Genomic DNA, 23,737 nt, shown 5'->3' with positions numbered 1-23,737 from the left:
ATCGCCAGTGCGTCGCGAGAGTGATTAGGGTTAGGTCGAGCGAGTGAGAGGGCCGAGTGAGTGAGAGGGAGGTGGGCCGCTTCGGCGCCACCGAACCCAAAAGGGGATTAGCCTTATTGGGCCATCCCTGGGTTTAGGTAAATGGGCTGGGCCCAATAGGAGTCCAGGGGGGTATTTTGGTCTTTTAACATTTAATAAAAGGCCAGAACTTTACCAAATTTTGATAAATCAAATATAACTCTAAAAATCCATTAAAAATTGGATTAATGAATGAAAAATAAATCTTAACAAGAATAAAATATGAAATGGAATTTATGAAACAAATTCAAAATTATGAATTTTAAGAATTTAAATAATAACTTGGAATTTAAAATTATTATTTCCTTGTATTTAAAATTCAAGGAAAAATCTCAAATAAGTTCAAATACTTATTTTCAAACATTTCAAAATGAAATTCTAATATTCCAAGTCATTTCTATTGAAAAGGGTATTTTTCCCAGAAAAAAATACTATACTCCTTTTATTTCCAAAAACTATAGAGGTAACTCTATAATTTTCAATTATTTTTGGAATGATTAAAGAAATCACCAAGTAAATAGTTTTACTTTGAATTGTTGTACTTTGTGTGAATTGAAATGGTTTATATTTTTAAATCAATTGTAAATTACTGTCAAAGACATAAATCTTAAACGCAACCCTAAATTGATATAATTCAGCGGGGTAAAGGGATTTAACATAAAATAATACATCCATGATTGCATTATTTGGATTTTATAACATTGTCCTTACCGGACAATGATGCTTCTTACAGAACCCGAGGTCCAGGTTCCATCAACTGCATTGAACTGCACTATCTCGCAGTCCACAGGCAAGTTCACCCTTGCTCATGTCAACTTGATTATTTTCTACTACTTTAATGCAAATCTATATACTTATCATTCCTGCATCGCAAATGAAATGTTACTTTACAACTATGAATATGACTATGTGGCTGGCAATGGAACCATGGTATGTGTTGATATGGTGGAGGTTCCATTGCAATGGGTTATATCACCCTAGGATTAATTACCAATGTCGTCCAGTGATTCTAGCGCCGTACAAATCGCGTTGACCATGAGATCTATAATGGCTCTGGGGAAGCCAGTCATATCTTTTCCCTTCTGCACGCCAACGGATTGGTAGAGCCGGCGGGGTGTTGGAGGCACTGCCGTAGGTTGGGATGGCCTTTTAAATCCCCATCCATTAGTGATGATGGCTCTACGATCTATGAAGGATTGTCCGGAGTACACCATGAGTAAAGCCGTATTATCGGGGGAAGTCTACTGGAGGTGTACGGTTGGACAAAAGGGTGGGTTTGCAGTCGCGGAGAAGGCGGTGTGGGCTTGGATCTTTATACCTGGCCTCACACCAAAGGAAGTGTGAACGGGGGCAAGTCCCTGCGGATGGCAAAAAGGGTGAGATCTCTTGTGGGAAAAGTAACGCACCTCTGCAGAGTGTATCAAATTGTGGCTGTCACTCCTTGTTCCGGGAAGGGAACTGCGAACGCGGCAGGAAAGGAACTCCACGAAATTCTAGTCAACCTGTGAAGACTGACGGGCATAGTTTTCATAATAAAAGCAACCTTTTGAAGAAATGATTTCAAAACATGCATTGACCTGCGATTTCCTGATCAATGGTCGTAGCTAGTGCATCAAAGACCTTTTTACTCTTTTAGAACTTGCTGAGTACCTCTGTACTCACTTTCTTTCGACACCCTTGCTAGACTGTGATCCGGAAGTGGAGGCCATCAACGATGGAGCACCAGAAGGAAGTTACGAGCTGGTCTACGAAGAACCTGATCTTACCGGCGGAGTGGAAGGCGTAGACTATGGGATAGTCTACGGACCAGATGACACGGAGGTGGAGGAGTAGTGACATACCCTAGCATCATAGAGCCGAGCAACGTAGAACTTACCTAAATAAGTTGTTGAGCTCTTTATATTTGTTATGAGTTGTAATCGTACTTAAGTAGTATCTTAGGGTGTTCTCATAGGACCTGTGAGAATACCAACTTGTTAAGACAATGTTTGTAATAAAGTATGGAGTGTTATGACCTGTAATGTTTCTGTTGTACCACTCTGAGGGATATGGCAAATTGTGAAGAAGTCCCTTCGCAAAGATCATATCAACGACTTGTATACTACAACATGCAGTGGTATGCTGGGTCACCGCACGGTTGTAGAATTCGGTGGAGGTCAACCGAATGGGATCTTGTGGCTCCCGGTATCCATGAACAATGATCTCCCACAACTCCACGCTGCAGCTGCGAATATGAGATTCCATAGAAGATTTCCAAAAAGGAAAGTGAGTTCCATCAAAATGGGGAACATTCCCACTATGGTTTATATGAGGCATGGGTGAGGTGTTTTCGGGATAGTCATGGTTGACTTCGCGATAGGTCCCTAGGGAGGCCGAGGCCGTACTAGGAGACCCATTAGTCAAGTTCTTAAGCATGATAGACATCTCTGCCATTTGGCTTTGTAGCTCATCCTCCTTTTTCTTCTTCTCAGCATCATATGCCAAGAATCTAGATTTCATCTCACTACTAGGAAAAGGCCTACGGCCGGCGAACCTAAAAGGCCCATTGCCGGCGCACCACGAGCCCGCCGGTGCGAACGCGCCGGTGATAAATGGCCATCGGCCGGCGCACTGTGCAAAGGAGCTTCCGGCGCTAGATGAATAATGCCGGCGCGCCATAGAAGCTTCGCCGGCAAAGGACAAGTTTCACCGGCGCACCATCAGCTGCGCCGGCGATAGTGCTTCCAGCACGGCGCATGCCACGTGCGCCGACGATGAGGTCATTTAGGTGCGCCGGCAATAAATTCAAAAATTCTTTTTTCAGTTTTTTCCAGCATATTACAATACATATTTGACAGCAGTATATATTTACAACGCAGTTCATATTTATACAGCATTACATGCAATATGAGAAGCACATAGAGAGCCAAGTTTCATTTCGGTATCAATACACAAATACGCAAGTCTCGTTTCGGAATGTTGATTCATACAACACATGTGCATATGCAACACCGAACGACGAAGTTTCACAAAGTTAGAAGTCTTGGTACATAGTCGTCACAAGTATCGTCATACACCTCACAATGTAGGTCCTAACCTAAACTACAATCACATAGAACATGACCAACATGGTCATGATGACCATCATCACGAAGGCCATGGTCTTCATCCGGTTCCTCCTCATGTCCCTCATCTCTCCCGCTAGATAACGGGCGTATCTTCCTTCCGCCTCCACCCTAGTGGGGTATCCCTTGTAGCTGTTGCCGCTGAAACGGTGCACCTGTCTCCGACAGTCCTCCCAGTCGTCGTAGACTCCAGGAACCCTCCCCTTGTACACGACATATGTCGTCGGCATCTCCATTCACAAGACAAGTAAAACGTTAGTACCAATGCAATGAACAAGTGCCAACTCAAATAAGAGACAAGTAGTATGAACTAAATAGCATGTGCCTCATACTTTGTTGGTCGAAATAAATAATAACATACAGGGATGGGGTCAGTGAGGCTAGGTAGGATGCACAATAGATTGATATTTGTGGCCATCACACCAAGCTTCACTGGCCCCACCCCGGAGTGTAAAAGTGACCGAACATTTTAATCATCGGCCAATGCAATTAAGAAGTGCGAACTCAAATAGAAGACAAGTAGTATGAATTAAATAGCGTGCCTCATACTTTGTCGGTCGAAACAAATATTAACATCCAGGGATGGAGTCAGTGAGGCTAGGTAGGATGCACAATAGATTGATACTTGTGGCCGTCGCACCAAGGCTCACTGGCTCCACCCCCGAGTGTACGAGTGACCGAACATTCTAATCATCGGCGAACTCCAAATACGAGGCAAGTAGTGGTCGAGTAAATGCAAATAATTATTAAGCTATGTACGCCATAATCTTGAAATATATAGCAAAGTAAATGAAACTATAGACACATGTTCACATGCACATTCATACAACTAAATAAAAGCAACTAGTCGATTCTATGGGAATATATAGCAATTATTACAGTACGAAAGTTCAAGGACATATCGTTCAAGCTTTAGCAAGTGTTCCCGTCGTAGGATCAGGTTGTACGCCTAGGGGGGAATGGACGGCAGCCCTCAAGCGAGTTGAACGGCCTCTCATCACGCGACATCTCCAAGCGGAGTTCTATCTCGTCATTAGGTGGTAGACCGTAGCCGTAGAAGAACTCGCCAGACCTATTGTTGACATCCTGCAGGATTATTGTGCAAATGAACTGCTGGATGCGACCCCAGTTCTTTCTAATCTCTCTATCAGGGACATCCGCCATGTTTGCAAACCTGTTTCTGAGATTCTCTGGCAGCAACATGTCATCTGCGTACTTTATGTACTCCTGCATCTGAAGGATGGCGTACCACGCGTCCATCCCATTGTCGGGCGTCGACTGCCTGAGGCAGGGGAAGTTGATTGTGTGGGTTAAGACCAAGCCTCCTCGGGATTTCCTCTCTACTTTGAGGGGGCCTGCCTTGTTGGCGAAGCCGGTGAGAGCATCATTGAGAAGGGCCTTGATGTGGGTGTAGTCTTTCTTGTGGTCCCTACCCGAGTCGAGATAGACTGCATGCGAGTGTTGCGGGTGCACGATGATGAGGGTGCAGAACTTGTCTCTGCGGAAAACACACGGATTAACCTTTGGAAATGCAAATGGAGATATAGGATAGAATGGTAATGGGGGACTAGCGAGTGATTACTTACTCGGGGAAGTAAGGGATGAGAATGGCGCCCTTTTTAATGTTCGCCAGCATGAAATCCTCGACCTGCTGGGTGGCAATCGCCGATCCCCAGCGTTGCAGATGATGCTCTCCCGCATATAGAAGGGGTCCATTATCGCGATGGTCGGCGTCTCCTCCTTAACAATCTGGGCGGACAAGCTAAGAGCAACTAGGCGAACCACACTAAAGTGGAGCGCTTGCATGCGATAGATGCTGAAGATGTCGTTGAACCGGATGAAGCACAAGTCCGCGGGGTACTTCTCGATGAAGTTCATGCCAGTTGGCACCTTCGCCACCAAGAGAGGGTAACCAGGATCTTTTGATTTGAGAAGAAGGTTCTCCACATGCAAGACAGTCTCATGCAAGCTCCTCATATCCGGGGTGAGTTTCTTCACGACATGCTCCGGTAGCATCGGTTGACCCAAGTGATGCAGAGGTCGCCAATTGTTTGGCAACTTGTCAAGGAGTGGAACCTTGTCCTTGGATTTGGTCGCCGCCGCCTTGTCTTGGGCGTCCTTCTTATTTTGCCTCTTCCTCTTCTTGGGTTGTACTGATGGACCCTCCATCGCCGTAGTGGCCGTAGCACGGAGTGTGTTTGGGCTCAACATATTTTTGACGGCGGCGGTGGCGACCTCCTCAGGATTTTCCTCCTCAGCCGTTTCTTGAGAATCGAACAGCTTCTTGGAGCACACATATTTCAAGGCCGGCGCATCCTCATGGACAACTTGTGAAGACGTAGGAATATCCCATTGGAAGTTGTCACGCTCGTATTCCTCGGCCTCTGGCGCAGCTGGCTGTTGTGGTGGGGCGCTGACCTCTGGCGCAGCTGGCCGTTCTGGTGGGGCGATGACCACGGGCGCCGCTGGCTGTCGTGGAGGGACGCTGACATGTGGCGCCGCAAGGTGCTTGTCTTTGCTTGCCGTCGACCCCGAGTAGGTGTTGATCCGAATTAGGGTCTTCGGCCATAGCAGTACCCAACCCTTCAGTGAGGCCAGATTCAACGGGCTATCGTCATCGGCACCATGCGGTTGATTAGGAGGAAACAAATCCTCATAGCCCGGTAACGCCCGATCCACTTCAACCCGGTAAACGTCATCCGCCATATCTCGTGTGTGCCACTTCTTATCCAGGGGCCGAAGGATGGACCCCCTCGCGACGTCTTTGAGTTCGTCGTTTACTCTCATCGTGAAGGTGCATGGCGTTGAGAGCGCTCGCGAGAACATGTGTATGGCGTTAGAGAGAGGGCAAGGATGACGAAACTAATATATTAACTTGATGTACACATTAGTTAATTACCGTGAGGGCGTTGAGCTCGGCTAATGTCGACGGGCCAACACATGTGGCGGCGGGCGTGCAAGTGACGGAGGGGCTGCTACCCGGCATGGACGGTGAATCCCTAGCACCAGCGACATTGCCGGCGGCCGGAGGAGTCTCCATTATAACATTGTCATTGCCGGCGGCCGGAGGAGTCTCCATTATAACATTGTCATTGCCGGCGGACGGCGGCGCCATCGAGTTGCTGCCGTCGAAGCTAACCACTTGCATTTCCGGGGCCTTGTTTGCCACCCTCATACCACGCGCGTAGAGCGTTGAAATCTGCTTGGACTGAAGCGGCGACTTCAGCTTTGACTTCAGGTACGAGTGTAGCTTTGAGTTGCGGTACCAGTTGCGGTACCAAACCAGCTTGGACTTGGGCTAGGATTGAATCCCTCATTTCCTCCGCCTCCCACTGCTTCCTCTCATTGCGCGCATTTTTATCGGCCGCAGACGACAAGCCGTAGTGATCATGCTTGTGGCCTGTACCGGCGCCAGCCACACGGCCTCTATGCGGCCTTCTCGTAGGTGAATGCTCATTGACGATGTTTAGCGCCCGTACGAGAGGCTTGTCCCATGCTACCCTGCCCGTCGACGCCTGGGACGAGGAGCCTTTGTCACCTTGTTGAGAAAGTCTTTGTCTTTCTTCTTCCTGCGGAAGAAACATGAACCATTTAGAAATGTTGCTACTATTATATGAACGATACTTGATCTAATAAAACCGGTAAATTGCTTACCAGTTTTTTCTCCAACGACAGGACCTTCTGGTCGTTCGTGAACCAAATTATGTCGGTTACGACCTTGGGGTCCGTGACAAGTTCCCCGGTTAGTTTCTTCTTATGGTACCGCGACCTGATGAATCTTCTTTCAAGCAGGTCCTTGTACTTGAGCCAGGGGTTCTCAATGCCGGCATTTACATACGCCTCGTCCTCCTTCGCCCAATAGGGCTCCTTTCCCTCGTACCCACGGCTCCCAAGGTTGTGGTTGCCGATGTTAAGCTCCCGCATTTCCTTCCCCCACAACTTGCGATTCTTCGTCGCTTGTAGCTCTTCATTGGCCACAAAAGCATCAAAGTCCGCCTGGGAGACATGCGGAAAGGCAGAGTGGACCTCTTCGAAACCTTTGCCGTCAGCAATCATCTTCCGCACCATGTACTTATAGCTGCTGAGGTGTTTGGTGAACTTCAAAAGGGCTTGTGAGTTCACAATGTTCTTGGATTCATCAGTGGAGGCGTAGTCGCCTAGGAACTTGTATCGTGAGTGCAACCTCGCAATGAGCTGGGCTCGCAAATGCGCTTTGCTCTCAGCTCGGAGATCCGTCTCGTTGAGATTGATGACCTCTCGGAGGATACATGCCAGTTGGTTGCCGTACCCCTTGGCAACATCCTTAGGCTCCACCGGCAAACCACTGGCGGGGTCCACCTCTTTGACTGTGTCTCTACCGGTGCCGACCATGTTTTGGCGCCTTGCCTTCCGCGGCCTCTTGGCTCCACTTGTCCCGGTGGCAGTACTCCCGGTGGCGCCGCTAGGATCGTCGCCGCTTGTCTCGCCGCCACCCCCGGCGGCGCCGGTTGCCTCATCGCCGCTAGGCTCGTGGGTACTACCCCCGGCGGCTCCGCTTGCCTCGTTGCCGCTTGGCTCGTCGGCACTACCCCCAGCGGCATCCTCCATCTCATGGTCCTCGTCGCCGCCAACACCAGCGGCCTCGGCATCCTCCTCCGTCCTAAAGAAGTGCCTATTGTAGTGCTCCTCTAACTCTTCTTGAGACGACATGGTGGCTTGCACTAATAGAAGATGAAAAAGAGTTAGAATTCACGGAAAAATTCGGCATGACCTTTGCTAAAAATTGGTCATGCCGAGTGCTAGAATTGCCGGAACGGAAATGAATCGACATTCCGGCACTCAATAGCAACTCAATCCCTGTGTAACAGAAATGCAATTCACATATATATAGCCATGAACACCATAACCATCACCATAAACGAGAGACAATATAACTTGACCATTAAAGAAGACCATATACTTTAGCACCATATCATTCTTGATCATCTAGTGTGGAGAGCAGCACCATTGCATCAGCATGAACATCACCATATACATCAGCATGCACAGCACCATATACATCAACATGCACTTAATCATTTGATATACATCAGCATGCACTTAACATCAGCAACACCATGCTAGTAGCATGCATTTCATTTTCAAACTAGAGAACAAATTCAGTAGCATGCATTTAACCAGAGACACAAAATCATTTGATATGCATACTGAATTCCTGACACTTTAGCATCAACCCATCTTTAGCATTTAAAAATGAAAAATGAACTAAATGAACTAAATTAGCATCTTTAGCATTTAAAAAACCAGCATACTGCCAACTAAATCAGCTACTGCATCAACCCATCTTTAGCATCTTTAGCATTTAAAAAATTAAACCTAGACAGCTAGCCAACACACAAAAATAAGAAGCAAATATCTTGCCTCTGTCGATAGTAGCAAATATAATACAGAAAAAACTAAAAAAAAGTAGATGAACTAGCATAAAATTAGAAGCAAATATAATACAGCAGCATGCATAGCAACAGCATAACAGCAGCATGCACACAACATCTTGATTGTCATTTCTTTTCCAACCAGCATAGCAGCAGCATGCACACAACATCTTCATTTTCATTTTGTTTTAAATGAACCAGAGAATGAACATAGCACCAATTTTTATTTTGTTTTAAATGAACCAGAGAAGCTCATGTGTCATTTCTCATTTGTGGATTAACAGAAAGCTCCAATTATATTTCCTTGATGTGAAAAATGAACTAAATGAACTAAATTTCAAACAAGAGAACAAATTCATTTTATTTTGTTTTTTCAAACCAGAGAATAGCACTTGTTCTTTTTATGAACTAAACCTACTGCTACCACTTGTTCTTTTTAAATTAAGTAAACCTACTGCTAGTGAACATTTGACAGCATCCGTTGATATAGCATATTTTTTCAAACCAGAGAATAGAACATTTTTTCAAACAAGAGAATAGCACTTGTTCTTTTTTCAAACCAGAGAATAGCACATTTTTTCATTAAGCATTATTAAAACAGAGAATAAACGTGAGGCATGCCTAACCCTAACACTTGCTACTGGTGGCATTTGATCCTTGAGTAGGCATTTAAATGAACCAGATCCATTATAGTAAGTAGGCATCAAATTCAATTTGCTATGAACCAAGCATTTGCTACTGCATTTCATCATTTAAAGCAACTAGCAACTAGCAAATAAACCTACTGCATCATTTTTTCATCATTTTTTCTAACAACTACTGCAACTGCTACTGCAATTAGCAAATAAGACTAGCATTTGCTACTGCAACTAGCAAATTTACTAACACTAACCTACTGCAAGCATTTACCAATGAACCCATTTCATCAGTTTTTTTCATTTTATAATTGAACCATAGCATGAACCATACCATCTGCAAGTTTATTTTCATTTAATTTCCTCTGCCTCCTCAACCATAGCATGAACCAATGAACCCATTTAATCATTTTTTAAATGAACTAGAGAATGAACCTATTTCTTGTACTGCTACTGCTACTGCTCAATTTCAGTGAACTCCCAAGCAAGTTAATTTAAGCAATTTCGATGAAGCTGAGAGGGGAATTCGGGAGCGGGGCGGAAGCGGGGCACCGATCGGGGACGGACGCGGGGGCGGAGAGGGGAAGGTGGAGGAGGTCCTGGCGGCGTCGGGGAAGGATGAGGGGAAGGGAGAGGGGCGGTTCTTACCGACGGTGGCGACGGTGGCCGGCGCGTGTGTGCGAAGCCCTCCTCCTCTGCGGCGACGGTGGTGACGCTTGCTCGATCCTCCTCTCCGAGGCGACGGTGTGGGGACACCTGCTCCTCCTCCTCTCGGCGGCTCTGCTCCTCTCGGTGGCTCGGCGGCACGGGGACAGGTGCAGGGCGGCGGCGGTTAGCTAGGGTTCTGGCGGCGTCGAAGGAATGGGGAAGAAGGAGAAATCGAGTCGGCGTGCGGTTAAGTCCCAAGTATACACGGACTAGACTTATTGCCGGCGCACCAGGGCTTTGGTGCGCCGGGGACAGGTGGACCCGGCGCACCAAAGCCACGGTGCGCCGGCAATAAGTCTAGTCCGTGTATACCCGGGACTTGGCCCGAATCACATGCAATGACCTCCCCAACTCATATTTTCTTTTGTTTTTCTTTATTTCTTTTCTGGCCTTTTCTATTATATTTATGTTCTTATCTTTTCAAGATAATAGCCAAGAAATATGCATGAGTTATATATGCAAAAAAAAATTCAAAATCTTAATTAGGCATTATAAAAAAATATGAGTTATATATTACATACACAAAATATTGACCAACACAATATTAATTAGTCATACATAAAATATTGGCCATGACCATATGAGTAGTTATGAATTACACAAAATATGAGTTATAGATTGCAAATAAAGTTTTACATCATCGATTGAGAAGAGTGTTTCGCTTTCTTCTTGCTTTTCTTGCTCGTCGTTGAATAATTTAGCCCCGTGTCGTGACTTCTTCTTTTGAAGGGTCGACCTGACCTCGGTAGCGTGGTCCTGCTTCTTCTTGTGGTGTATGTTGTGTCTTCGTCCTCAGATTCTTCCATCATTGGGTCTCCGACTTGTCCTTCGAAGTCTTCCTCGTTGGCGACTCCATCCATTCCGACGATGGTCCTCTTGCCTCTCCTCACGATAACACGGCTAGGCCTGGATGGGTCGGTTATGAAGAAGCATTGGTGCACGTGTTCTGCCAGTACCCATGGCTCATTCTGCGCGGTGGCGTTCGTGGACTTTGATTTGTTGGCTTCGGATAGAAACATGGTGGTGAAATACCGGTCTTCTTTTGTGACGCTCTTAGCCCATCTGATACGGAACATCGGCACTTTCTCCCCAGCGTAGCTAAGCTCCCAGATTTCCTCGATTCTTCCGTAGTATCTAGTCTTTACGTCACCCGTCCAAGAATCCATCGTTACCCCTGAGTTCTGGTAAACACTGTTCTTGTCTTTTTCTTCCGTGTAGAATGTGTACCCGTTGATATCGTACGCTTGGTAAGTCATGATGTTGGGCGCGGGGCACAACATATATATATGCCACACACGAGAGCTTTGCTTCAAATGTCCAACATACGTCGATTTCATTCCTCAATTTGTTCATTAATCACCTATTTGTTTGATATATTCGTCAACGAGATCGAGACGTCGCGCCGCTACCACGGCGTATGGAAGCCGACTTTCTAGATCTAGATCTAGATTGAGCGGTCAATGTGGGATAGTAGATCTACATCTACATAGGGGGATGTGGGAGATGCATGTAGGAAGGGAAGATTTGCTCAAAAAATATGATTTTGGTTGGTGAAATTGGTGAAATTGGGGATAGAAATGGGCAAAAATGAGCTGGGTTGGGAGAAGGCTCGGGTTTGTGTGGAGGAGTGGAGTGGTAGTAGTGGGGGAGTGGTTGTTGAGCAGAAATAACTGCCCAGGTTACTGCCGGCGCACCAGGGCATGGGTGCGCCGGCAGAACATAGCCCTTTCGGCTATATCACCCCCGGGCCAGGCCCAAGAATCATTGCCGGCGCACCAGCCCAGGGGTGCGCCGGCAATAGCGCTTTTTCCGCCGGCGCATCCCTGGGCTGGTGCGCCGGCAATGATTCTTGGGCCTGGCCCGAATCGGCCGCGGCCATGCCAGGATTTATCCCCGGCGCGTCTTTTCAGGTGCTGCGCCGGCAGTAGTGCTGCATCGCCGGCGCGGCTGCAAAGTGGTGCGCCGGCAACTATTTCCACCGGCGCACGTCCCAGGTGGTGCGCCGGCACCACTTGCCTCCACCTATAGGCTTTTTCCTAGTAGTGTCTCTTTAACCGAAAGGTTAGAGTCTTCATCTAGACCCTCGAATAGTTTATCCATCTCACTCTTAAGGCGGTGAAGCCCTTAATAAGAGTCCAGGCTCTGATACCAATTGAAAGTATAGAGATGGTAAACCTAGAGGGGGGGTGAATAGGTTTCTACAGATTTTAATTCTTTCTTTGCAATATTAGGCTTTGCGGAATATAAAGGTGAGCCTAATGCAAACTAGGTGAAGCAACCTATATGAGGATACAACTAACTCGAGCACGAAGGCTCTCTCAGGCGTTGGTTTGCAGCCCGGTTGGCGCCCGGTTGGCGCTCGGTCGACCGGACCGCACGCCGGACCAGCCGGTCTGGAGCCCGGTCCAACCGGGTGACAGACCGGATTTCTTCTGTAGACCCCTTTTCGATTGTTGTTGAAGTGGGGGTCTCCTTTAGCCTTCGTGTTCCTTTGATACACCATTTATGCCTCTTTGCCTAATACCTGAGATAATCCTTATACACGTATTAGGTCAAATACTCTAGCACGGTGTCATTGTTACCAAAATAATGGATAAGGGTAAAATACCCTTACACAAGGTTGGCAGGGTTGGAGAGGAAGGGAGTGAGAGATAGCATGTTGTATGTCGGAGGTGGTCGGCATGGCAATGGCATGGCCATGTCTAGCCATCTTCTAGGGGTTCAAGCTAGGGAAAAGTGTTGGAGGGGACCAGGGGACAATGTTTGAACAAGTTGGTTTCAGAAATTGGGCCAAACACTATTTGGAATAGTGATTTTGGATTTGGTTTGATTTTGCTCACCATGTGTTTATCAAAATGGCCGCATGAACTAAATTTGCAAAATTTTGAATGAAATTTGTTGGAGTTGATTCATGTGATCAAGGACGCACAATTGTGGTGCTGGTGTTAAAAATTAAATTGATTTGTGAAATTTCAAATTTGACACTAACTAGAATCTGTTAAAAAGTTCCAACTTTCCTTGAGCATAACTTCGGATCTAGCAAGAATTTGCAGGGGTGTGCTTTACCAAAGTTGTTCACCTTGATGTGGTCTTGCATGAGGTGCAAAGAGTTGGATTTGTTTGGTTTGAAAATCTCTTAATACAGAGGCTCAAAGTAGGCATCAGGTTAAAATTGGCAGATTTGACCATTAGTGCATGTGAGCACAATTTGATTTCAAATTTGATTTGATTTGAGTTTCTTTGATTCCAAAATGTTTATAAGTGTTTAGTAACATTCTCCAACTAATGATGCAATCCAAAATGGTCTAGGTTGAAGATTTTCAAAAATGGCCTAAACCATATGTGAGGGTTTTGTGATTTTTTTCCATTTTCTTTCTTTCCTTCCTCTTTTATTTGCTTTGTGATCTTCAAAGGATTAAGTTAGGGTTTTAGGTGGTAAGCCTAAGCACACAAACAAACATCCTGGCATTCACACCAAAAATCAGACATGAGTACTATGTATAGAACATGTGTTGATAAAAGTTTTTGTTGGTTCTAAATTTTGAGTAATTGAAAATCTTCTTCTTCATTGATTTGAAATTTGGGATGTTACATGGATCAAGAGTGGGATTTTTCCATCCCGATGATGGATAGATATGCTCTGAGCCCTCTCGGTGGAATGTTATCTAATTAGCTTGCAAGCATGTGACAAGGTCACAAGGGATGACATACCACGGTACTAGTAAAGAGTACTTATCGCTAACGAGGTTGAACTAGGTATAGAGATATCGATGATCGAACCGCGGATAAGTAAAGTATCGCGTGACAAAGTGAATCGGTATCGTATGTTAATGGTTCATTCGAACATGAAGTCATCGTTGAATATGTGGGAGCCATTATGGATCTCCAGATCTCGCTATTGGTTATTGATCGGAGAGGGTTCTCGATCATGTCTGCATAGTTCACGAACCGTAGGGTGACATGCTTATGTTTCGATGTTGTTTAGTAGATAAGGAATATGAGATGAATACCGAATATTGTTCGGAGTCTCGGATGGGATCCAGGACATCACGAGGAGGTCCGGAATGGTCCGGAGGCAATTTATGTTTGGGAATTGTTCAGGAAGAATTCTGTTGTTTTGTATTTCAGAAAAGTTGTTCTGGAAATATTCTCGGAATTGAACAAAACAAAAGCAGAAGTTTCTATTTTTCTGTCACAGTGACGGAGTCAAAAGGAGAGACGGAGAAAGGCCGGGAGTGGGCCAAACCACCACTAGGCGTGGGCCCACCCCAGGTTGCGCCTAGGCATGGTCTGGGCCCACTAGGCATCGGCCCTAGATGGGTTTTCGAAAACCCTAACCCTAAACCCCGACTATATATAGAGGGGTGGGTTGGCCGGCCATAGCTGCTCCGCACGCAACCCTAATATGCCACCTCTCCTCCCTCCCAGTTTCTCCTGCTCCGGCTTAGGCGAAGCCCTACAGGAATTCTCCTCCTCCACCACCACCACGCCGTCGTGCTGCTGGGATTCCAAGGGATCTACTCCTTTGCTGCCCGCTGGATGGGGAGAGGAAGGACTTCATCGACACCGTACGCTTGACCGAGTACGGAGGTGTTGCCGGATTGCAGCACCGGAAGGATCGTCTTTATCAACCACGAGATCTGATCTCGTTAAGGCTTTGGATCTTTGAGGGTTAGTCTCTCTTCTATCTCGTTGCTCCGATCTCATAGATTAGATCTTGGCTTTTTCATAGATTGGATCTTGAATTTATTCGTCTTTGCGATAAAATAATTTTTATTTTCCATGCAACGAACCCAATATTAGAAGCTTCAGACACCGGTGCCCCGGATGGGCCAGAGGAGTCATGATCCTCGATGGGCATGTTAGAAGCTTGAATTGCATACGGATATCAGCATCCGTTGCACTGTCTATAGAGGCTGTGGCTTCATCAAGAACTAAGATCCTGTGCCTCCTCAAAAGTGCGCGTCCCAGATAGAAGAGGTGCCTTTGGCCCATGCTCCAGTTCGACCCATCTTCCACAGCACTATTGTGACAAGATCTTGATCAGTACTCTGAATGAAATAGTTTCAAACATTTCGCTAGCGAAAATATATAGTTAGTACACTTAGAAGGCTAGAACTACTAACGGTTTCACATATTTAGTGGCATATGTATTTCTTGAATTCCTGAAATGGCAAGAGTAAAGTTTTCTGTTTTGCCCAAAATGAACTACAGAAACCAAAGTATAGATGAAGTAAAGTTTCCTACCATGTGAATCCAACCCCTGTTCTTTCTTCTGTACAGATTCACGAAGTTGACATTTGTCACGAACCTGCACAACAATAACAAATGAAGCAACCACTTTAGTGAATCCTTTTGAAATGTATATGTGGCATAAATAGAAAAAGGGGACATGAGCTAAGTTGGTGGACGTATGGGTGTACACTCCCTACAAGATCGAGCTCTCCTCAACTCAAACTTGGCTGCCTATTTCTACAGTCAATGATAAGTTGTATCCTCCCGGCCAATCTAGTTTTGACTAGTTTTGAAAATTGCTATGAGAAAGGTGACTTGTCAAGATTCCCTTTGTTCGCTTAATTCACTCCACTTTGATAATGTTCTGGACTTTCTGAAATTCTTAGGTATACTATAACAGTAACTAAGCTGAATTGCCACAATACTAAGGGGGATCCCTCATGATTTAATATTACATCAGGCTTTTTCAGTGTAACACCTTTCATAATAATCTTATCTCATCACTGGATAAATAAGAAAAGGGGTGTACATCTTTACCTCCCATATTTGTTGATCTAAGTATTGCCCAAGTGGATCTAGACTGTATCTTATTGTCCCCTGAAAAAGTGTTGGATCTTGCGGAATAATACCCAAACACGAACGCAAGTCATGTAAGCCTAGTGTACTGATGCCCACCGAGTCTATAATTATTTTTCCTTCAGCCGGTTCAACAAGACGAAACAATGCATCAATTAATGTTGTCTTGCCACTTTCTGTTTGACCAACTATACCAATCTTATCTCCACCTTCAAACTTGCAAGTGATTTCATGTAATACGAAGGCGGTATCTTTCCTATACCTAATCTGTGAAATGTCACATAAATTTGTTAGAAGTGTTAGGACTTTGCCATTTAAATACTAAAATTTGATTACCTTCAAATCTCTAAGCTCCATATTTCCATCCTGGGGCCAATCTGCTGACGCTCGAATTTCTTCAACAACTGCTGCTGCTTCACTTTGTATGTCCATGTCCAGGTTTAGCCGTTCCACCGAGATTATTTAAGTCATAAAGATGCATTGGTTTTGAATAGAGAAAACAAATGACGTATTCAGGGAAAGACCATAGGATAATGACAATCCCACGAAACCTGTGCAAGTATGAAAGCGGGAAATTAACTCTACAATTTGTAACGTTAGTACCCACAAACTAAATAGCATCGAATACTTCATTATTTTACTAGAAAAAATATACCCTAGGACCAAAAATGCACTTTCATACAAGATATAAACCTACCCATAATTTTTTTTGGAACAAGTGGTCGCTTAAGAAATGATGGTGTTTTGTTTTCACCATATAATCCTTCCGCAGAACATGCCAATATAATTTTCTTGTGACAATAAACAATAATACATTAATTCGTAAATACAAGACATTCTAGAAAGAGTTGACTCAAACTTTTCTAAATTTGAATACTACATAAAGAAGTATTTGGAGTGGTAAGGTCAAAAACTAAAGCACGACACTGTAAGCCCATCAGGCCCCAGAGCCATATCGGTTTTAGTACTCTAGGGTACCGCGTCTAGTTCTTCCGGAAGAAAAGAAATGTAAGGGACAAACACTCCACCTCGGACTCATGAGGGCCCCAAAAGTTTGGAACAAGGGATAGGAATTTGGTCACTTCCGGTCCTAACAGCTGAAGGTGACTTGGGGTGGTGGAAGGCGGAGTCCGCCACTGGAGTTGTTGGGGCGGCGAGAGTCGGAGAGTCGCCGATATGAGACCAGGGCGGCGACCCTGCGTCCGTGTGGTGGCAGAGACCTTCTCCGGCGGTGCCACGGTCGACGGCAGACGCGGGGCTGGGGCTGGTGGAGTTTGGATGAAACCTAGTTTTGATCTGGGTGTATCTCCCGTACCGCCTACCTAGATCATCTAAGCTGCTTGGTAGGGCCGGAGGGTCGTCCATACGCTGCCGCTGCCTTTCCTGGTGCTGGCCCATTGTTGACGCGTAAAGCACACGCCCGTTGGGAACCCCAAGTGGAAGGTGTGATGCATACAGCAGCAAGTTTCCCTCAGTAAGAAACCAAGGTTTATCGAACCAGTAGGAGTCAAGAGGCACGTTGAAGGTTGATGGTGGCGGAGTGTAGTGCGGCGCAACACCAGCGATTCCGGCGCCAACGTGGAACCTGCACAACACAACCAAAATACTTTGCCCCAACTTAACAGTGAGGTTGTCAATCTCACCGGCCTGCTGTAACAAAGGATTAGATGTATAGTGTGGATGATGATGTTTGCAGAGAACAGTAAGAACGAGTATTGCAGTAGATTGTATTCGATGTAAAGAATGGACCGGGGTCCACAGTTCACTAGTGGTGTCTCTCCGATAAGAATAAGCATGTTGGGTGAACAAATTACAGTTGGGCAATTGACAAATAAAGATGGCATGACAATGCACATACATATTATGATGAGTAGTGTGAAATTCAATTGGGCATTACGACAAAGTACATAGACCGCTATCCAGCATGCATCTATGCCTAAAAAGTCCACCTTCAGGTTATCATCCGAACCCCTTCCAGTATTAAGTTGCAAACAACAGACAATTGCATTAAGTATGGTGCGTAATGTAATCAATGCTACATACATCCTTAGACATAGCATTGATGTTTTATCCCTAGTGGCAACAGCACATCCACAACCTTAGAACTTTCTGTCACTGTCCCAGATTTAATGGAGGCACGAACCCACTATCGAGCATAAATACTCCCTCTTGGAGTTACAAGTAACGACTTGGCCAGAACCTCTACTAACAATGGAGAGCATGCAAGATCATAAACAACACATAGATGATAGATTGATAATCAACATAACATAGCATTCCATATTCATCGGATCCCAACAAACACAACATGTAGCATTACAGATAGATGATCTTGATCATGTTAGGCAGCTCACAAGATCCAACAATGATAGCACAATGAGGAGAAGACGACCATCAAGCTACTGCTATAGACCCATAGTCCAGGGGTGAACTACTCACACATCAATCCGGAGGCGACCATGGCGGTGAAGAGTCCTCCGGGAGATGATTCCCCTCTCCGGCAGGGTGCCGGAGGCGATCTCCTGAATCCCCCGAGATGGGATTGGCGGCGGCGGCGTCTCTGGAAGGTTTTCCATATCGTGGCTCTCGGTACTGGGGTTTTCTCGACGAAGGCTATTTGTAGGCGGAAGGACGGAGTCGGAGGGCTGACAAGGGGGGCACACGCTAGGGCCACGCGGGCCCCCCTTGGGCCACGCCGCCCTAGTGTGGCGGCGCCTCATCGCCCCACTTCGTTTCCCTTTCGGACTTCTGGAAGCTTCGTGGAAAAATAAGCCCCTGGGCGTTGATTTCATCCAATTCCGAGAATATTTCCTTACTAGGATTTCTGAAACCAAAAACAGCAGAAAACAGCAACTGGCTCTTCGGCATCTCGTTAATAGGTTAGTGCCGGAAAATGCATAAATATGACATAAAGTATGTATAAAACATGTGAGTATCATCATAAAAGTAGCATGGAACATAAGAAATTATCGATACGTTGGAGACGTATCAGCATCCCCAAGCTTAGTTCCTACTCGTCCCGAGTAGGTAAACGATAACAAAGATAATTTCTGAAGTGACATGCTATCATAATCTTGATCAATACTATTGTAAAGCACATGTAATGAATGCAGCGATCCAAAGCAATGGTAAAGACTATGGTTAAACAACTGAATCATATAGCAAAGACTTTTCATGAATAGTACTTTCAAGACAAGCATCAATAAGTCTTGCATAAGAGTTAACTCATAAAGCAATAAATTCATAGTAAAGGCATTGAAGCAACACAAAGGAAGATTAAGTTTCAGCGGTTGCTTTCAACTTGTAACATGTATATCTCATGGATATTGTCAATATAAAGTAATATGATGAATGCAAATATGCAAGTATGTAAGAATCAATGCATAGTTAACACAAGTGTTTGCTTCTAAGATGGAAGAAGTAGGTAAACGGACTCAACATAAAAGTAGAAGAAAGGCCCTTCGCAGAGGGAAGCATGGATTGCTATATTTTTGCTAGAGCTTTTATTTTGAAAACAAGAAACAATTTTGTCAATGGTAGTAATAAAGCATATGTGTTATGTATAAGATATCTTATAAGTTGCAAGCCTCATGCATAGTATACCAATAGTGCCCGCACCTTGTCCTAATTAGCTCGGATTACCTGGATTATCATTGCAATACATATGTTTTAACCAAGTATCACAAAGGGATACCTCTATGCCGCCTGTACAAAGGTCTAAGGAGAAAGCTCGCATTGGATTTCTCGCTTTTGATTATTCTCAACTTAGACATCCATACCGGGACAACATAGACAACAGATAATGGACTCTTCTTTAATGCATAAGCATTCAACAACAGATAATATTCTCATAAGAGATTGAGGATTGTTGTCCAAACTGAAACTTCCACCATGGATCATGGCTTTAGTTAGCGGCCCAATGTTCTTCTCTAACAATATGCATGCTCAAACCATTCAACTCATGGTAAATCGTCCTTACTTCAGACAAGACGAACATGCATAGAAACTCACATGATATTCAACAAAGGTGGAATAGTCGATGGCGTCCCCAGGAACATGGTTATCGCACAACAAGCAACTTATTAAGAAATAAGATACATAAGTACATATTCAATACCACAATAGTTTTTAAGCTATTTTTCCCATGAGCTATATATTGCAAAGACAAAGAATGGAATTTTAAAGGTAGCACTCAAGCAATTTACTTTGGAATGGCAGAGAAATACCATGTAGTAGGTAGGTATGGTGGACACAAATGGCATTGTTTTTGGCTCAAGGATTTGGATGCACGAGAAGTAATCCCTCTCAATACAAGGCTTAGGCTAGCAAGGTTATTTGAAGCAAACACAAGTATGAACCGGTACAACAAAACTTACATAAGAACATATTGCAAGCATTATAAGACTCTACACTGTCTTCCTTGTTGCTCAAACCCTTACAAGAAAATATCTAGACTTTAGAGAGACCAATCATGCAAACCAATTTTCAGCAAGCTCTATGTATTTCTTCACTAATAGGTGCAAAGTATATGATGCAAGAGCTTAAACATGAGCTATAACAATTGCCAAGTATCACATTATTCAAGATATTATACCAATTACCACATGTAGCATTTTCTGTTTCCAACCATATAACAATTAACGAAGCAGTTTCATCCTTCGCCATGAACATTATGAGTAAAGCTAAGGACATATTTGTCCATATGCAACAGCGGAGCGTGTCTCTCTCCCACACAATGAATGATAGGATCCAATTTATTCAAACAAAACAAAAAACAAAAAATAACAGACGCTCCAAGTAAAGCACATAAGATGTGATGGAATAAAAATATAGTTTCACTAGAGGAACCTGATAATGTTGTCGATGAAGAAGGGGATGCCTTGGGCATCCCCAAGCTTAGATGCTTGAGTCATCTTGAAATATGCAGGGATGAACCACGGGGGCATCCCCAAGCTTAGAGCTTTCACTCTCCTTGATCATATTGTATCATCCTCCTCTCTTGATCCTTGAAAACTTCCTCCACACCAAACTCAAAACAAACTCATTAGAGGGTTAGTGCATAATCAAAAATTCACATGTTCAGAGGTGACATAATCATTCTTAACACTTCTGTACATTGCACAAAGCTACTGAAAGTTAATGGAATAAAGAAATCCATCAAACATAGCAAAACAGGCAATGCGAAATAAAAGGAAGAATCTGTCAAAACAGAACAGTCCGTAAAGACAAATTTTTCTGGGGCACCAGACTTGCTCAAATGAAAATTCTCAAATTGAATGAAAGTTGCGTGCATATCTGAGGATTACTCACGTAAATTGGCATATTTTTCTGAGTTACCTACAGAGAACACTGCTCAAATTTGTGACAGCAAGAAATCTGTTTCTGCGCAGTAATCCAAATCTAGTATGAACCTTACTATCAAAGACTTTACTTGGCACAACAATGCAACAAAATAAAGATAAGGAGAGGTTGATACAGTAGTAACAACTTCCAAGACTCAAATATAAAACAAAAGTGCAGAAGTAAAATCATGGGTTGTCTCCCATAAGCGCTTTTCTTTAACGCCTTTCAGCTAGGCGCAGAAAGTGTGTATCAAGTATTATCAAGAGATGAAGCATTGGCATTCTTACCAGAGGCTCTGCGCCTACCCTTCTTACTCTTATTCTTACTCTTTGGTTTGGGGAATATATGACTACATCCAGGTATGGAGGAATTTAGAGTGCCTTTTCCCACATCTATGGTTACTCCGAAGAGCTTCAGCAGGGATCTTCCAAGTGTGATTTGTCCTGTACCTACACATTCAATAACAAGATAATCAGTGGATACCGTCTTTCCAAGAAGGGTTGTGAATACTCCTTCAGCTATTCCCTTAGTAATTATAACAGAGTTATCAGTAAGAGTTATTCCTTCTCCACCTGCAGTAAGTCCCCAGAGTGTCAAAGTTTCATAAATACTTTCAGGCATAAGGAAAAATTCAGTCATAATATCACAACGAGCATCGAAAATTTTACCATCAATAGTAACTTTAATAGTGGGGTCCCACATCGACGGTTCAGAGTTTATTGGAACATAATCAAAATGCTCACGAATCCGACCATACCCTTCTTTTAAGCAAAAGATACACTTGTCTCAAGAGTGTTCAATCTATTATAAATACTAACAAGGGATGGATCAAAATTATTAGTGGAGCTAGATGATGTAACCAATTTTTTTATGGCATTAAAAGCATGATCCCCATCCCAATGAAGGAAATCTCCTCCCACTACAGCATCTAAGGCATATCTATAACGAAGAATAAGCCCAAAATAAAAATTACTAAGAAGTAAACTTAGCGTCATTTTAGGTTCAGTTTTATTATAAGAATCAAAAACTCTAGACCAGGCTTCTTTAAAACTCTCCTCGCCCCCTTGTTTAAAAGTAAAGATTGATTCCTCGGGTGATAGAGTAACAACTACGGGACTAGTCATGATACAAAAATAAAGTAAATGCAAATAACTAAGTTTTTTGTGTTTTTAATATGGGGAACGCAAACAAGATAGTAAATAAAGTAAAGCTAGCAACTAATTTTTTTGTATTTTGATATAATGCAGCAAACAAAGAAGTAAATAAAAATAAAGCAAGACAAAAAAACAAAGTAAAGAGATTGGAAGTGGAGACTCCCCTTGCAGCGTGTCTTGAACTCCACGGCAACGGCGCCAGAAATTTAGCTGCTAGCGTGCAGTTGACGTGGGAGTTAGATATCTCTGTGGTGTAATTTTCCTTCACGTCCCCGGCAACGGGGCCAGAAATTTAGCTTGTTGACGCGTAAAGCACACGCCCGTTGGGAACCCCAAGTACAGGTGTGATGCGTACATCAGCAAGTTTCCCTCGGTAAGAAACCAAGGTTTATCGAACCAGTAGGAGTCAAGAGGCACGTTGAAGGTTGATGGTGGCGGAGTGTAGTGCGGCGCAACACCAGCGATTCCGGCGCCAACGTGGAACCTGCACAACACAACCAAAATACTTTGCCCCAATTTAACAGTGAGGTTGTCAATCTCACCGGCTTCTGTAACAAAGGATTAGATGTATAGTGTGGATGATGATGTTTGCAGAGAACAGTAAGAATGAGTATTGCAGTAGATTGTATTCGATGTAAAGAATGGAGCGGGGTCCACAGTTCACTAGTGGTGTCTCTCCGATAAGAATAAGCATGTTGGGTGAACAAATTATAGTTGGGCAATTGACAAATAAAGATGGCATGACAATGCACATACATGTTATGATGAGTAGTGTGAAATTCAATTGGGCATTACGACAAAGTACATAGACCGCTATCCAGCATGCATCTATGCCTAAAAAGTCCACCTTCAGGTTATCATCCGAACCCCTTCCAGTATTAAGTTGCAAACAACAGACAATTGCATTAAGTATGGTGCGTAATGTAATCAACACATACATCCTTAGACATAGCATTGATGTTTTATCCCTAGTGGCAACAGCACATCCACAACCTTAGAACTTTCTGTCATTGTCCCAGATTTAATGGAGGCATGAACCCACTATCGAGCATAAATACTCCCTCTTGGATTTACAAGTAACGACTTGGCCAGAGCCTCTACTAGCAATGGAGAGCATGCAAGATCATAAACAACACATAGATGATAGATTGATAATCAACATAACATAGCATTCCATATTCATCGGATCCCAACAAACACAACATGTAGCATTACAGATAGATGATCTTGATCATGTTAGGCAGCTCACAAGATCCAACAATGATAGCACAATGAGGAGAAGACGACCATCTAGCTACTGCTATGGACCCATAGTCCAGGGGTGAACTACTCACACATCAATCCGGAGGCGACCATGGCGGTGAAGAGTCCTCCGGGAGATGATTCCCCTCTCCGGCAGGGTGCCGGAGGCGATCTCCTGAATCCCCTGAGATGGGATTGGCAGCAGCGGTGTCTCTGGAAGGTTTTCCGTATCGTGGCTCTCGGTACTGGGG

General features: G+C 44.2%; 1 protein-coding gene across 1 annotated transcript in view; it reads right to left on the bottom strand.

Annotated features, from left to right (window-relative positions):
• The window catches only part of LOC127316202 (ABC transporter C family member 10-like), a 186,060-nt gene extending 169,881 nt beyond the window's left edge, over positions 1-16,179 (bottom strand). Inside the window, exons 1-4 of the mRNA XM_071823428.1 lie at positions 16,084-16,179; positions 15,709-16,014; positions 15,189-15,247; positions 14,820-14,962 (exon numbers count right to left, since the gene is read on the bottom strand). Of these exons, the coding sequence (XP_071679529.1) occupies positions 14,820-14,962; positions 15,189-15,247; positions 15,709-16,014; positions 16,084-16,179 (604 nt within the window). The remainder of the gene's footprint in view (positions 1-14,819; positions 14,963-15,188; positions 15,248-15,708; positions 16,015-16,083) is intronic.
• Positions 16,180-23,737: the final 7,558 nt, after the last annotated feature.

The sequence above is a fragment of the Lolium perenne genome, chromosome 7 (assembly GCF_019359855.2).
Source record: "Lolium perenne isolate Kyuss_39 chromosome 7, Kyuss_2.0, whole genome shotgun sequence".
In the NCBI taxonomy this organism is placed as follows: domain Eukaryota; kingdom Viridiplantae; phylum Streptophyta; class Magnoliopsida; order Poales; family Poaceae; genus Lolium; species Lolium perenne.
This window is presented reverse-complemented; position numbering and strand designations above follow the sequence as displayed.